Source organism: Pempheris klunzingeri, chromosome 3 (genome assembly GCF_042242105.1).
Source record: "Pempheris klunzingeri isolate RE-2024b chromosome 3, fPemKlu1.hap1, whole genome shotgun sequence".
Taxonomy (NCBI): Eukaryota; Metazoa; Chordata; class Actinopteri; order Acropomatiformes; family Pempheridae; genus Pempheris; species Pempheris klunzingeri.
The window spans coordinates 2,969,698-2,984,634 of NC_092014.1; the positions used below are offsets into that span (position 1 = coordinate 2,969,698).

A 14,937-nucleotide genomic window follows, 5' to 3' on the forward strand; every position below is an offset into this window, starting at 1 on the left:
TGTGCTGGTGTTGTGTCTGTGTGAGCTCTCTGCCTGCAGCTCTGTGGCCGACACAAAGACATGAATGAATGTTTGTGGGCTGCAGAAGTAAAACAATAAGAGCTCCTCTCACCCTCTCCTTCTGTTTCCCCTTTTCATGGCATCTGCTGCTCTCTGAACTTCTAAACGTTTCCCCCTTCCACATGTAAGTGGCTCTTACTGTTGTTGTATGCAAATCATTCAGCATCATATTTTACAGTCTGAGTCTGCTCGCTCCATCGTTTCATCCAAGCTTCATCGTTTTCCATGTTTTTATAGCTTCAACACATTCTAGGGGTCTTGCACATCATTTTATACACAACATACCGTATTTACCGGACTATAGAGCGCATCGGAATATAAGCCACACCCACTAAATTTTAAAAGAACAAAATATTTTTACATATATTAGCCGCACCAGACTGTAAGCCGCAGATATATACGTCATGAAATGAGATATTTACACAGAAAGATTTAGTAAATGTTTATTTACAGACCTTAATTGTTTCCAAACGGTGCCTGTAACACGGCAGTAAAACGTCTGATCGAACAAAGCAGAAAAGTCATTAATGTTTTTATTCATCCTCCTCCTGTGTGCTGAAACCGTCACTGAAACGTTGGCGAAGAAAAATCTATAGATCAGCCGCATCGTTGTAATAAGTAAATACGGTATTTGGTATCTGACATTATTATTATTTAAAATAATGACCTCAACCTATTGGTTTTCACATAAATAAGCATCCATTTTGTGGCATCCTCCGCAGAGCAGGAAAGATAACGGACACATATTAAAGAAATTCTGCATGAGAGATCAAGTCTTTTAGTTTTAACTTCTCTAAAGTCTTTTCTTTCTTGAATGATGAATGAATGAAAAGTTTTGCTCCCTCGTCGGCAGGTTAGATTCCAATTATGACCCAGAGCAGAAAATACAAATCGACTCCTGCGGCATAATTCACCGTCTCTGTGGTTGATCCATGTGTCAGAATGATATGAACACTCATAGTTTGTCCATAATAAAGCAAACAACACTTGGCACAAAGCAAACAGACATCCAGACATTACACCCATATCTGGCGGTTGAACCCGGTTGCAGGGTTTTACTCCTTTTTCCGCCATGAGAGCGTTAAAGGTCGACCCGTTGTGCGCTCCAGCTCTTCCCACGTCTTCCACACAAGACTGGGGAAACTTTGTTCAGCGGCCATTGCGATGCTGAAACACAAAGTTAGACGCACGCTTGTCTAAAAATCTTTGTAATTTGTTGCATTAAGTTCTCCTCCTCATTCCCTTCACACCACAGAGGTGTGTTATGCTGCAGAGTCTCCATTCAAGCAACAGCCAATGAGTGTCGGATGATCAAAAGAAACATTTTTAGTGGAGTAGCCCTTTAATATTGAATGAACCGTGCTTCTGTTTTTACTTGTTGGAGTCAAAAGCATGTTAATGTCTCACATCTGGCTTTTTGAAACATGTAAATACTTGATTTCTTCTCTCTCTCTCTCTCTAAATGAGTTTCCTCTCTGCAGCACACCCCTCAGGACATCTCTTACAATCAGGAGGGAGTGTTTTCAAGTGTCAAAGTAACTGAGACATGTTTGTAAATGAGTGAATGTGTAACCGTGTGGATCAAGCTTCCTCTTGTCTGACATATTTTGACGTCCTGGTTGAAGCGTCACAGTGACTGTGTGTGTCTCTGGCAGGTCTTTTTAAGGTCGTCCTCTCCGGCTGTGGTTTTCTGGTCGACCACGGTTTTCTGCGTTCTGATGCTGAATCAGTTATTTATCCTTTTTTTTTTGTGCTCCACATCTGGTTTTAACTCTTTTCATTCTATTTATTTCTTTTTGTCTCTGCTCTTCTCTCTCTTGTCTAAAGAGTGTTTTCCTCCTCCTCACCTCGGTCTGTCTCTCAGCTTCCTTCTTCGGTTGTGTAGATGATAACTTATTTAAGGTGTTTATACTGTGTGTGTCAGATTGAGGAGGAGACCAGACTATGACGATGAAATATTAACTATGTTGTTGCTCTGCATCTGTCTGCTGACCAGCCTGGACAAGACAATTAGACTCATTAGTTCTCTGTGGTCTGTTACCTTTCAGCTTCACCAGCCCATCGTATACGGCCTGGAAACAATGAAAACATTACAAAACCAGTTGTTGTCTCTTAGTTTGTGACTGAATGTTTGAATCGCTGGCAAAGTAAAGTCTATTTTTCGAAAGCTTCACTGTGAAATGATTAGGAGAAGTGTTGATATGACCCCATTTACAATCCACCTGTCGTTTCACAGGTCTTATGTCCACGCAAAGTCTAGATGCAAATTAACACACAGTGTCTACTGGATCACAAACTGACTGGCTGCTTCACTCTTCTGTTTGTGGGGTTGTTTTTACATAAAATAACATGAGATCAGAGATTGCTGTCAAAGTCGTGATTGTGGAAACTGAATTTTCTAAGGACTCTGATGAAGGGGCTTTGATCTTTAAGGGCTGCGTAGTGGTGCAGTTTACATGTTCTCCCCGTGCTTGCGTGGGTTTTTCTCTGGGTGCTTCCTGTCACAGTCCAAAGACCTGCAGGTCAGTGATTGGTGGTAATTCTAAATATGGAAGGATGTCGCTGCACTCTCATGTATACTCATCACGCTACAACGTGCTTTTACACTTAAATCTACACCGTTGTGCTGATCGGGGATCAGATAAACACTACAACAGCTGGTTACTTCTTTTTCTTTAATGACGTTGTGTGTTGAAATCTCTGGAGCCGCTCTCGCTGCTGTTTTATAGGAGACGGGAAGAAGAGTCGTTGTGGTGTAACCCTGTAGACCTACCTGCCGTCACAGGAAGCATATTGATGTAGTTGCACTTTGGGAGGTGTAAAATTCACAGGTGCATCTTGGCAAGAGGGATGCATTCACACCTGTTTCAGCATTCGTGCTAGAAAGGCCTTTTGACCTTCTTTAGGTGGATTGAGCGATCAGTAATGCGTCTGTAGGGCCAAGTGTTGTAAATGGGCTGTAACTCAGACGACACTGTGAGTTGTGGTGGGACATTTCTTTACGTTGCTGCCAGGCTTTTTTCTGATTTACCGATTTACTTGAAAGCTGGAAACATCAACGGCAACAGGACACAAAGAAAATCCGGGGAAGAGCAGGAAAAGCACAGGTATCGGCGACCGAGAGCAACCGGAGGAATTCCATCACAGTTGGAATCCCTCTTTGACTCTCAGACTCTCTGCTTGACTTGAAACTAACCCGTGTTTGACCCGTAGTCGGGAGAGACGGACGGACGGAGGGGTGACGAGCACGAGAACGAGTGGGAAAGTTTACCTTTCTCACCCTTCGGCTGGGAGCGGGGAGGGAGGGATGGAGGGCAGGAGGGCAGGAGGAGGATATTGAAACGCCAGGAGAGACGGTGGAACAATGAGGGGATGAAGACGAGGGAGGACACGGACACAACAGATGACAGAACGGATCAGAAAATGAATAGAGGAGATAGCAGGAGAGAGAGCAAATATTGTGAGACTACCCACTGTCCGCACACACACACACACACACACACTTGTCCAGCTGTGACCAGTCTGTGTTTCCCTCCAGTAAACATCATATCCAGCCACTCGGTGTCCTGGCAACAGATATCTTGACAACCTGATGGGAAAGCATCTTTAATATTGGTGTGTGTGTGTGTGTGAGTCTTAAACATGTGTGCTATGGATGTAGATGCAAGTATTTATATGAGTATAAATTAAAAATGGACATTTTAATGTACCTTCATGCACATTATATGTTTCATTTCCCCGAGTGTGAAGCTTCACCTTCTATTTATCTGCAAACTTGTCTTCATTTTCCATATTTTAGTTTCACCCTGGAAAGGAAATGACAGTACATTTACTCACATTGTGCTTCGGAGAGCATTGTGGTGGTGTTAGCCAATATCCTATAAATACCTTTGTACTTATGCATTCACCGTAGTTGTTTATTACGGAGAAGCCCACTAAAATGGTTCCCTCGGGGTGCCCGTGTGTTAATATCTAGCTGGTAATGGACAGAATGTGTCACACTGGTTGTATCTACCTCTATTATTGTTATTGTGTGCGTGTTAGAGCCAATTAGGTCAGACTGCAGCGGTTCACACGGCTTTACATCGCTGTCTGGGGGCTGTCTGGACACCAAGAAAGTTTAACATAGGAATGGACACAGGTTTAGCTCACAGTTGGCCTGTTCTCAGCTCTGCCCAATTATCCCGATATTGTCAGCTGACAGTGTGATTTCCCTCGCGGGTGCTCACGATTGCCCATGGGTGCCCGAGCGGCCACAGGATCGTCGCCTGTGACCGCCTTCACAAACATCTGCAGAAATACTTGATGAAAAACAATCTGAGAAGAAAGGAAAGAAGGAAAAAGGGAAATAAATGTCTCCTGAAATGGCCACAACAGCAAAACAGACTATTTTTTATGTGTGAAAACTCATCAAGTCTTTGCTTCTGTTTGTTCTCTGCTCTGTTTGCCAGGAGAGAAGTTCATCTACTTGAAAGTTTTTAAAAACTGAACCTAACCAAGGAAAAGACACTTGTATTAACATTAACTTGAAACTCCATCACAGCTTATTTTACTCTATGTTAATATTCCATTAAATTGCTGAATTGGATTCAAACAGGAACTTTGAAAGTACAGTTTCCAGCTGTTTTCTTCCTGAAAAAAGCGAGATTCAAACTTTGAAACCGCACACCGTTGTGTTGGCAGCACCGCTAGTCAGCTCAGCTCTTTGTATTGCACATAAATGGATTATCTGCGTCAAACAGAACTAAGATAAAAAAGTAAAGCGTTAGTTTGGTTGGTTGCCCTTGAGCTCCCTCTGAAATGAAGCAGAAAAACTGGACTCTCCGTCTCTTTGCATCAAGCCTCCATTTCTCTTTGTCTCCGTCACCATAACAGTCCCCCTCTTATGCTCCACCTCCTTTCGTGGTCTCGTTCATGGCTGGTTTCTTCTCTCCGTCTGACTCTTACAGTCTCATTTAAATTTCTTTACATTTGCTACAGTAGCAAATATAAACCACCTTTCAATCCATCCACTTTTCACTGCTCGTTTGGGATTAAAGTGACACAGACATCCTCTTCCTCAGCTCTTCCTTGGGTGTCCCTGGGTGTTTCCAGGCCAGATGGGATACATAATCCCTCACGGAGGTCTGGATCTGCTCTTGGGTCTCCCAGTCGCTTGGATCCAAAGTGCCTCCGCTGGCAGGAGTCAGATGCAAATCCTTTCTTATGTTTTTGCCCTTTGAATTTATGTTCTTGTTTACCCCTGCATCACCCTCCTTGTCCTCCCAACGGACTCATTGGGTCTGTGCATCCGCTTGTCCTCCTCTGTCACTCTGTATATCCCTCATCACCTCCTTGGCTGGTTGTTTAATGTCTCCGACACGGCTGAGCGTCATGCTTCCCCGACACAGTGGTACCTCTGCTCTTATCACGGCCCGCAGACAGTGTCACGTTAGTTTAGTTGTGTTTACTTTGGTCTTGTTTTGCAGTGATGAGGCATCTTATTTCAAGCTGTCCTGCTGCTTTTAACCGCCGACCTCTCCGTGATACTTCCTCTGGTTTGGCCACGCAGAGGAGACCTCTGCTTTCCCACTGAACCTTTGACAGAAACAGAGCCGTAACTGACTGTGTGGACTGATTGATTGGACACAGACTGGCTCTAAAGACTGACATGGCAGCCTTCGTTTCAAGACCGTGATGCTCAGTGTAGACAGAAAACAAACCTTTTTCTTGGATCCCTCAAAACGACACATGTTGCACAGCTCCTCTCCTGTATACTGAGCTTTATTCCCTAAAGTAGCCCTTGTACGATGAGGATCATCAGTTTCTTAGATCTTTACCAATGGTGTAGTAAAGATTTACCTAAATCAAAGAGGTTATCTGCTATATAGCCATTTAAAGGCATCTCAGACTCGGCTTGTTTGACATGTTTTTGGTCAAAAATGACTGGTAGTTACCAAAAGCTTTGGAATTGGTCCAGTAGATAAGCTGGCAGCCATGAATCAGGCGTTAATAGCTGTAATATCATCCTTATGGGCAACTGAGTCCACTAACAGTGCTTATTTTTGCCACTGACAGACTCAGATTGACCAATCAGATCCTTTTTAGATTAACCCTTCAGGGTCTGGCGTTTTTTACTACTTTTCATTTTACCTTTGTGTCTCCCATTCAAACGGCTTAGCTTGCCTTTCTTTGTGTCTTTCTTTTCAGCACAACCTCACCTATGTGATTCTACAAGTATTTATTTATTCTGACAGAATATATGGACACACTGTATGTAAAAGTGCAAAAGAAACACAAAATCCGAGCAGGAACTAGTTGGATCTTTGGAGGAGCGGGGGTCTGCGCGGACACCTCCTCTCGTTCGTCTTCACGCGCAGCATCCACTTCATCCTCTGAAAGGAGTCTTCCTCAGGATCAGAACGTTCTTCCCCAGATTCAGCATCTTCTAACTCGTAGAAGAGCTGTAGTGCGCGACTTCGGCTCTTCATAAATTTAGTCTTAATAGGCCGATGGACAAAATTCAAACACTTGTAAAAAGTTTGAAGTGTCCGCTTTCCAACAGTCTTTGAATTGAGCACCTGCGTGCTTGTGTCACAGCTTTACGTTTTCAAACGTGCGACATGTCACCAGACTCCATTCACAGAAACAGTAATTCTACCTCACAGAACCTCTACCTGGCCTTAATTAGTTAACTAACCAATTAACAGCAACATTGGACCAATTTCACAACCTCTTGTACTATTTCAAACCCAAAATATATGAAAATAGAGCCCAGGTTTAAAAATAAGACTATTTCATGTTATCATGCTGATATTTAGCATGTTAGCTTGTACCATGTAGCACACTAGCACCAACATTTAGGTAGGGAGGTAAGGCCCTAAAGACACCAACAGTAGTGTGTAGTGTGGTGCAGTGTGGTGCTAAGAAGCGAATTAACCACAGTTGGGTGTCATCACGTCACAAAGCGCCTGTGTGTCTGAAGACATCAACAAGTGAGCGATGTTATTCCTGTACAGCAGGCTGCACTTCACCGGTCAGCCGATTTCTTCGTTCTCGAGGAGAAAACAGAAGATTTGCTGCTCACTGGATCATTCTGCTATATGAATTGAAGCAGCTTTCCCAAAGAGGTGAAGCAGTACATGTATTCTATCAGCAGTGTAAGCCTCAGTAAGTGGGTGTTTCCTCCTCTGTCGGGCTCTCTCGTTCAACCCTGACGTTAATGGAGTGTGTCTGAGGCCCTCCAGGGCAGCCAGACATGATGTACATCCTCCTCTGTGGTCCATCTGACACACACACACACACACACACACACATTCAGTTGTGCCCCTGTAGTTTTGCTTTAAACAGTTGGATTCTTGCTTGGTTGTTGCTCTTGCTCATCTTTCTCTCCAGTTGTGACCCTCTCTTCTCTCCGGCCAGCCTGGGTGCCTCCTAGATCCCCCCAGGCTGCAGAGAAGGCCTGTGTTAAGATAAAGAGGTGTTTAGATTGGAATGAAACTAGCTGGTAATGGTGCAAATCACCCCGAAAGCCACTGGACTTATCATGGGGCTGCAGGATGGCCCAGCGTTAACCAGCACGGAGGCCAGAAACAATACTGATATTACCATCTTTTACGGTTTAAATGTTTACAATCCTGTAAATTCATATGTAGTTTAAGTGAAGTCTCTTTTTCAGACTGGTTTAAATGCTTTAACAGATGGAGAAGAAGATGTGGAGTCTCTTTTTTTATGTACTTTAATGGCATTAGCAATAACATAACATTAATTAATAACATTACAGCCAGTCAACTACGTGAATCGTCGTTAACTCTCAACACCACGTTTCTCTCCCGTTCCTTGTTTTTCAGGGACCTGAGTGAAAATTTTATCCAGGCCATCCCGAGGCGGGCCTTCAGAGGAGCCACGGACCTGAAAAACCTGTGTGTGAAAGTACACACACACACACACACACAGAATAAAACAGAAGATGAAAAAATTGGATGAAAGAAAAACAAAAGCGCTGACAGTGTTTGCTGCTGTAAGAAGATATTTGAACGTTCTGGTCTTCTGCTGTAAAACCAGTTCACACACACAAGATGCTCCAGTGACCTTCATTAAACCTGTGCCACACCAGTTGTGTCAAAGAGATTGATCCCTTGATTGATGAAGTGATTAGAGGAGCTAAATATTTTTCTGGCTGTGTGTTTTTTCTTTTCCTCACCAGTCAGCTGGATAAAAACCACATCAGCTGTATAGAGGAGGGGGCGTTCAGAGCTCTGCGATCTCTGGAAGTGCTGTGAGTATTCTGACAAGTGTTTCAGGTACAGATTGTTAATCTACTAGTCTCTCTGGGGATTAACGCAGTCACTTTCCACACGTGTGTTATAGAGGCTCATGTTGTCCTGTTTGTTTTTGCTTTTCACAATAAAATACCTTCATGTTTTTCATGATTTCTTTCTGTTTTTCCTCTTCATTGCTCCTTCTGCCATTGTGGCTCCTTTTTTTTTTTTTACTTTTACCCGCTATCATCTCTTCTTCTTGTCACTCTCCCATCATTCCTGCTCCTTTTTGTATCCTCACTCTTTCCTCCCCTCTCCCCCTTCTTCTCGTCATATCCCACTCGTTCTCTCTCACCCACTCTTCTCCTGATCTTCTCCTTCCTCTCTTTCTTTTTCTTTTCTTCTCTCCCATCTTTTCTCCCACCGCTCTTTGCGCTCTCTGTTATTTTAATTCCTCTCTGCCTCCTCCTCCTCTGTGCTTTCCATTTTTCCTCCCCCACACTCCCTCTCCCCTTTTCTCTCTCTCTCTCTCTCTCTCTCTCAGCACGCTGAACAACAACAACATCAGTAGTATTCCAGTCTCCAGTTTCAACCACATGCCGAAGCTCCGCACCTTGTAAGTCCTGCATGTCAGTGCACTACGTTACCCAGAATGCCACACTGTTCATTCTGGAAACAGAACCACAATGAAATGTGTCAGATATCTAACAATACTTGTTTTTTTATTTTTATTTTCCTCGTTTCTTCCCTCCTCACGTTGCTTTGTTTGTCCTTTGGTCTTATATTCTGTAATTTCCTCTCCTACGTTACTTCCTTTCCTTTACCCCTCACTATCCTCTTATTTCCTCCCACCTATCCACACCCTTCCTCACATTTCCTTTTGTCCACCCTCCTTCCTTCATTGGCTTTCTCTTTCCTACTTTCTTTCACCCCTTCCCTTTTCTCTTTCCCTCTACCCTCTTTTATTTTTTCCTGCTACCTGTCCTCTTCCCCTCCCTCCTCACCTCCACAATGTCACTCTCTCCCCCTTCCCATCACTTCCACTTCCTCCCCTTGCCTCTTCTCTCTACCCCTTCCTCTTCCTCCTCCCCCCTTCTCTCCCAGCCGTCTCCACTCTAACTCTCTGCGCTGTGACTGTCACCTGGCCTGGCTGTCTCCGTGGCTGCGGCAGCGAGCGGCTTTAGGCCTCTACACCCAGTGCAGCTCTCCTCCCACGCTGAGGGGCCTCAACCTCGCCGAGCTGCGGAAGAGCGACTTCGCCTGCTCAGGTACGTCAGCCCAGGGACACGACACACTCCGGTCCGTGTGTGTGTGATGGAGTTGAAGTTGGAACAGTTTTATATCCTGTGTCTTTGTAGGCCACGGCGGCAGCGCCTTCGTTCAGCCGTGCAGCCTGGCGTCTGGCTCCTGCCCCCCCATGTGCTCCTGCAGCAACAACATCGTGGACTGTAGGGGGAGGGGGCTCACCGCCATCCCCGCCCACCTGCCCGAGGCCATGACTGAGATGTGAGTATCCCAGGACAGAAAAAACATTAATCCACCAGCAGAATACAGCAGATTCTTAAATTTAGTTTAGTTTAGTTTATTGTACAAATACATTAATCTCAAGGGGAAGAGATGCTACAAGCTGCTTTCCATCTGCTGTCCCCGGGCAGGTGTGCACACCATACAGAACATTTACATTATATACAATACAAAACTAACCTTAGCTCATAATTACAATAGTTAACAACATCAATTTCATCATTTTCGTGTTGTTTCCTAAAAAAGCAATTTCAGCATATTTCATTCCAAAAACACAGGTTTTAAAATCATACTTAAAAAGTCAATGTGTCAACAGTCAAGTCAACATTTACCAGAGAATATAGAACACTACTCTATATTAAAAACATATCAGTGCATCTCATGTTGGCACAGTTGGGGATTGAGGATATGTTTTTTTTGTCCGGCAGCTGGTTCCATTATTTGATGGTTTTTAAAAGAAAAGGCCGACTGTATAATAATAAAATCACCCGTTGAATGTTAGAAACAATAAATAGAAATGTGTGCATATGTATATATTGTATGTATCTGTATGTTTTCCATACATTTCCAAAATGTCAAGTGACTGGAATAAAGATTTGGGTGGACGTTATACTGTGATATATACAGTTACACATCAACAAAATGTTTATTTCTCTTTGTGTTCTGATTAAACCAACAAGTTACTACATGTTAATTAGTGACATTCACAGGTGGAGGCTGTGCTAGTTGTTTCCCTTTATTTCAAGTCTTTATGCTAAGCTAAACTAACTACATCCTGACTCTGGCGCCGTACTTAACACACAGATGAGAAGATCAACATCAATCTCATGTAATAAGAACTAATTAGCGTTTTCCCGGACGTGTCTAAGAGTTTCTAAATCCAGCTTCACTTCAGCCAGCAGCTCACAGTCAGTAATCATGGCGGGTGGTAACATGGACAAATGTAATAAATAGATTACATAGGGACTAAAATGTGCTTTATGTGTCATTGTTTAAATATTTAGGATTAAATGTAAAAGGAAAACCCACCCTGAACTTTTGTGTCTTATGTTTCCTATGTGATATTTAGCAGTTTCAGTTTAAATGCTGTAACAGCTGAGGCCGGTGCTGCTTTGAATCAATGCTGCTGCATCTTTTTTTTTTTTTTTTTTTTACAGCTGTTTGAATAGGCTGGATGGAAACTGCTGACAGCGTCCTGCTCACAGAGGCAACATCCAGCTGGCAGCGTCACTGTGGTGTACAACGACCTGCAGGAGGCCGTTTATTAATGCCTCTGTCTTTGTCTCTGTCTCTCTCTGTCTAGTCGCTTGGAGCAGAATGGCATCAAGTCGGTCCCTCCAGGCGCCTTCACCTCCTACAAGAAACTCAGACGAATGTAAGTCCTCCAAAGAAGCTATTTAGAAGTAAATACTCCTAAATATCAGTTCAGGTTGAAGAACATCATGCATTAGATTTCACATTTTTGATTGAAGACAACAGTGTTTGAACCCATCTGACCTCTGATCTCCTCCTCCTCATGATTATTTATCATTTCCGTAAAAATCAAGAGCGTGTGCTTGAGGAGAAGAACATCTTGGCCACCTTGCGCAGTCAGCCGCCACCAAAAAATGGCAGAAAACGAATGAATGGAAAAGAAATTATGAGGAGCCCTTAAATTACACACTGAGAGAAGAAACAGATTCCGAATTCCTTGTTTTGGATTCTGTGAACTCTTTCAATCTTGCTCAAGTCAGTTTAATCGAGGAGAAAGCAGATTTGTGATAACAGATAATAGTCGTACATTTTGATTTGTTTTCACACGGCTCACCAAGAACGACACGTACATCATACAAGTGACTGACGGATAACTGCAGAAACACTAAATCGAATTAAGGAGAAGGAAAAAATACAGCAAGAAAAGAAAACCTGATGTTCTTCTACCCACATAGTCAAACATACATCAGCAGAGTCACAACAGAGTCTTCAGTTAATCTGTTGATTATTTTCTTGATTAATCGATTCGTTTTTTTTGCTTGAGTGTCAGAAAATAGTGAACAATAATATCAATTTATCCATCCACCAAAGACGATCTCCTCAACTGTCCTATTGTGTCCACAACCCAAAGATATTCAAGGCACTGTCACAATAAAGTGACCAGAAAATACTTACATTTATGAGCTGAAACCAGAGAATTATTCCTTTTTTTCCCTTAAAAACCTGTTTAATCGATTATTGAAATAGCTGGTGATCCCCTTTTGTTTTTTATTTTATATATATATATATATTTTATATTTGTTTAATGGTTCTCAGACTGTTTAAGTTCTGTTGTTGTGGAAAAAATGGAAAAACTAATAAAAAGTGACAAAAGTTACAAAAAAAAATAGCTGGTGATATGAAAACTGATCGATGGATCGTTGCAGCAGACGTCTACAGAGGCAGTCGACATTTCTAAAACAGTGAAAGGGGACCACGACGTAATGTATAAACTATGCAGCGGTTTCTTTCTATCTTACAATAATACATTTCCCAAAATGTCTTTTGACATCTTTGACATCACCAATAAGGAATTAATAATCATTCAGCAATGCAATGCTTGGCAACCAGGGAACGTGAACCCCAATAACATCAGATAATATGTTGGTCTCTTGACACTAAACACAATGAACACGAGGATGAATGTACCAATGGGAAAGGAATATTGCACCCGACTGTTTTTACTTTTCTCATCATGCATCTTTTAGTATAAAACGGTCATTAAAAATGCAGCTGAACAATCTGCTCTTACAGTATCAATTATTATGTCTGGTTATTATTTATTATTTCCTACAGCAAAGCAATGGAGCACAGCTGGAAGCGGACTGATGGCATTTTTTCACAATAAGGGAGCGTTAAATATGCAAATTCATGCCTGGGAATACTCTCCAATTAAGAGTGTTTATTTAAAACACATGCTGCACAAGCAGTCAAAAAAACCCAGTCCTTTAGCTTCTATGATTTGCAGTATAATCTGATTATTATGACATAAAGTGTTTAACCCTTTCATGCATAGAGGTCACTTCAGTGTGCAGCTCTTCAAAAGCTGTTTTCTTGTATATGCATGAGTTTTGATGGCGTAGCTGCACATCAGCCGCTATAGTGGAGGCTACTGCATCATCTCATACACTCAGAGTGAAGCCAAGATGGCCGACAGACAGACAGAAACACCAAGTTGCTCATTTTTTTCTGTTCAAACCTTCTAGAAAAAGAGACCTGTGCAGGTAAGAAAAATATGGGGACATCAAGTAACATCTAAGGAGTCATGCACTTGCTAAATTTTCCAAGTATTGATGTTATATCGCACGTCCACTGGCTATATTTCAACTACTGGACATGTAAATATATCTTTTTTTCATGCCTAAAGATGAATAAAAACACTGAGGTTATCATAATTCATGCATGAAAGGGTTAAACACCATCCAACCAGTGAAGCATTGTTCTTTGGGCTCCACCCCTTGAGCTTCACCTCAGCCAATGAGATCACAGCACGCCTGGCCCTAGAGGGGAAATGCCTCTGGGAACATCTGGCCGTTTTAAAGTGTGATCTGCCAACTGGATCGCTCTCTCCTTCCTCTGTCTCCACTGTTCACTGAGCTGTGGTTTTCCTGCTCGATGTAACAAACAGCCCCAGTGGATTTTCAGCATGGAGGAGAGCTTGATTCATGTCAGGTCCCCATCAGAGGCCATTTAAGGGTCTTTGCATGATGAATCAAGCGCATATCGCTGTAATCTGGTGACTGTGATTTAAAAAGAAAAAAGAAAAAGAAAACGCACATTTGACCACAATAATAACGTCTATAGCTTCATTCTTTTCTTTTTTTTTTTGTGGCTTTTGTTCTGTCCACTCTCACTGCGCCTGTCTTTCTCTTTTCCCTTGCCCATTTCCATCCTCAGACGTTCTCTGTCTCCATCTTTTTCTCTCTGTGGTTTTCCTCTTCCTCCCAATCTTATCCCTCTATACCCCCTCGTCCTCTTACATCATCACTGTGAGACGGTCCCGAGCCTTAGGAGGGGGGTTGATTACATTACCAGGCTGGTTTAAGTGGTTTGTCTTACAATTTATTGTGACAGTTGAGCGACTGATATGTGGCAGCAGAACAAGGATTTTATAAACTGACATGTTGTGGCTTGGCCGGCCAGACCAAATCAGGGATGTAAAAACTTAAAAGTTGGAGCAGCACTGCTGAAGTTTGTGTCAAGCTCACTTACAGTCCAGTCATCTCATGAAGTGGGGTTTCTCCTCTTTATAGATCATTTTTATTTGATTCGATTTGATTTGGGGGTTTGCAGAAATGAACAATAAAACCATTCATGTATCTTTGACCCCAAAGAATAGCACATGGAAATGCTACAGAAAGAAATCACTAAATGTTTCTCATCAGCTTTCAAACCTAAAAATACTTTTTAATTGGCTCTTTTGGCAAAATGCAGTCACAAGAGGTCTTTACAACAATCTCCCAGGGATTTAAACAAAGCTGTAAAACAGTCAGATTAAAGCAAATAACTGAAATGGTGGAATTATTGAAGAACCACAAACACAGATTAAATCAAAAAAGTCAGAAGGTAAGTCAGTAAAGTAATAAAACAAGTCACTTAAAAGTGAAAACATTAGTAATAAGTGAGTTTTTCTAAGAGACTGAAAAGGAGAAACCTGTTCACAGTCTCAATCACCTCTGTGGCTAAACGTTGACACTGGAGCGATTAGAAGGATCTGCAGATGTGAGGGGAGAACTTTGGGTGGTAAAAGCTTAGCAATGCAAGGCAAAGGGCCCTTTGAAGATTTAATTAAAATTAATTAGAAAGGCAACGGGAAGCCACGATTGACGTACAAGGACTGTTTTTTCGTTCAAGTCCAAACCCTGGCAGCAGAATTTTTGAACAAAACAGGGAAGAGACTCTGCAGACGGAGGGTTTTTTCACAGAGGGTAGCAGTCTGATCTGAAGGATGTTCCTGAGCTGATAGAAACAAGACGTGAAATAGATTTTTAAGCTGTTATTGCAGCCAAGGATAACACTGTGATTACCTTCTGTAATGGGCTGCAGAGAGGAACAGCCACAGTCTTCAACTTTACATCAACACAACTTTAAATTAAAACAG

The 14,937-nt window shown here is 42.4% G+C and overlaps 2 protein-coding genes across 2 annotated transcripts in view; one reads left to right on the forward strand and one right to left on the reverse strand.

The window, feature by feature from the left end:
- Positions 1-14,937, forward strand: part of LOC139199440 (slit homolog 1 protein-like) — a 67,366-nt gene that overhangs the window by 21,701 nt on the left and 30,728 nt on the right. The window contains exons 5-10 of the mRNA XM_070828513.1: positions 7,890-7,961; positions 8,246-8,317; positions 8,845-8,916; positions 9,405-9,568; positions 9,659-9,806; positions 11,128-11,199. Of these exons, the coding sequence (XP_070684614.1) occupies positions 7,890-7,961; positions 8,246-8,317; positions 8,845-8,916; positions 9,405-9,568; positions 9,659-9,806; positions 11,128-11,199 (600 nt within the window). The remainder of the gene's footprint in view (positions 1-7,889; positions 7,962-8,245; positions 8,318-8,844; positions 8,917-9,404; positions 9,569-9,658; positions 9,807-11,127; positions 11,200-14,937) is intronic.
- Positions 1-14,937, reverse strand: part of hoga1 (4-hydroxy-2-oxoglutarate aldolase 1) — a 199,544-nt gene that overhangs the window by 6,943 nt on the left and 177,664 nt on the right. The gene's annotated exons all lie outside the window — the stretch shown is intronic.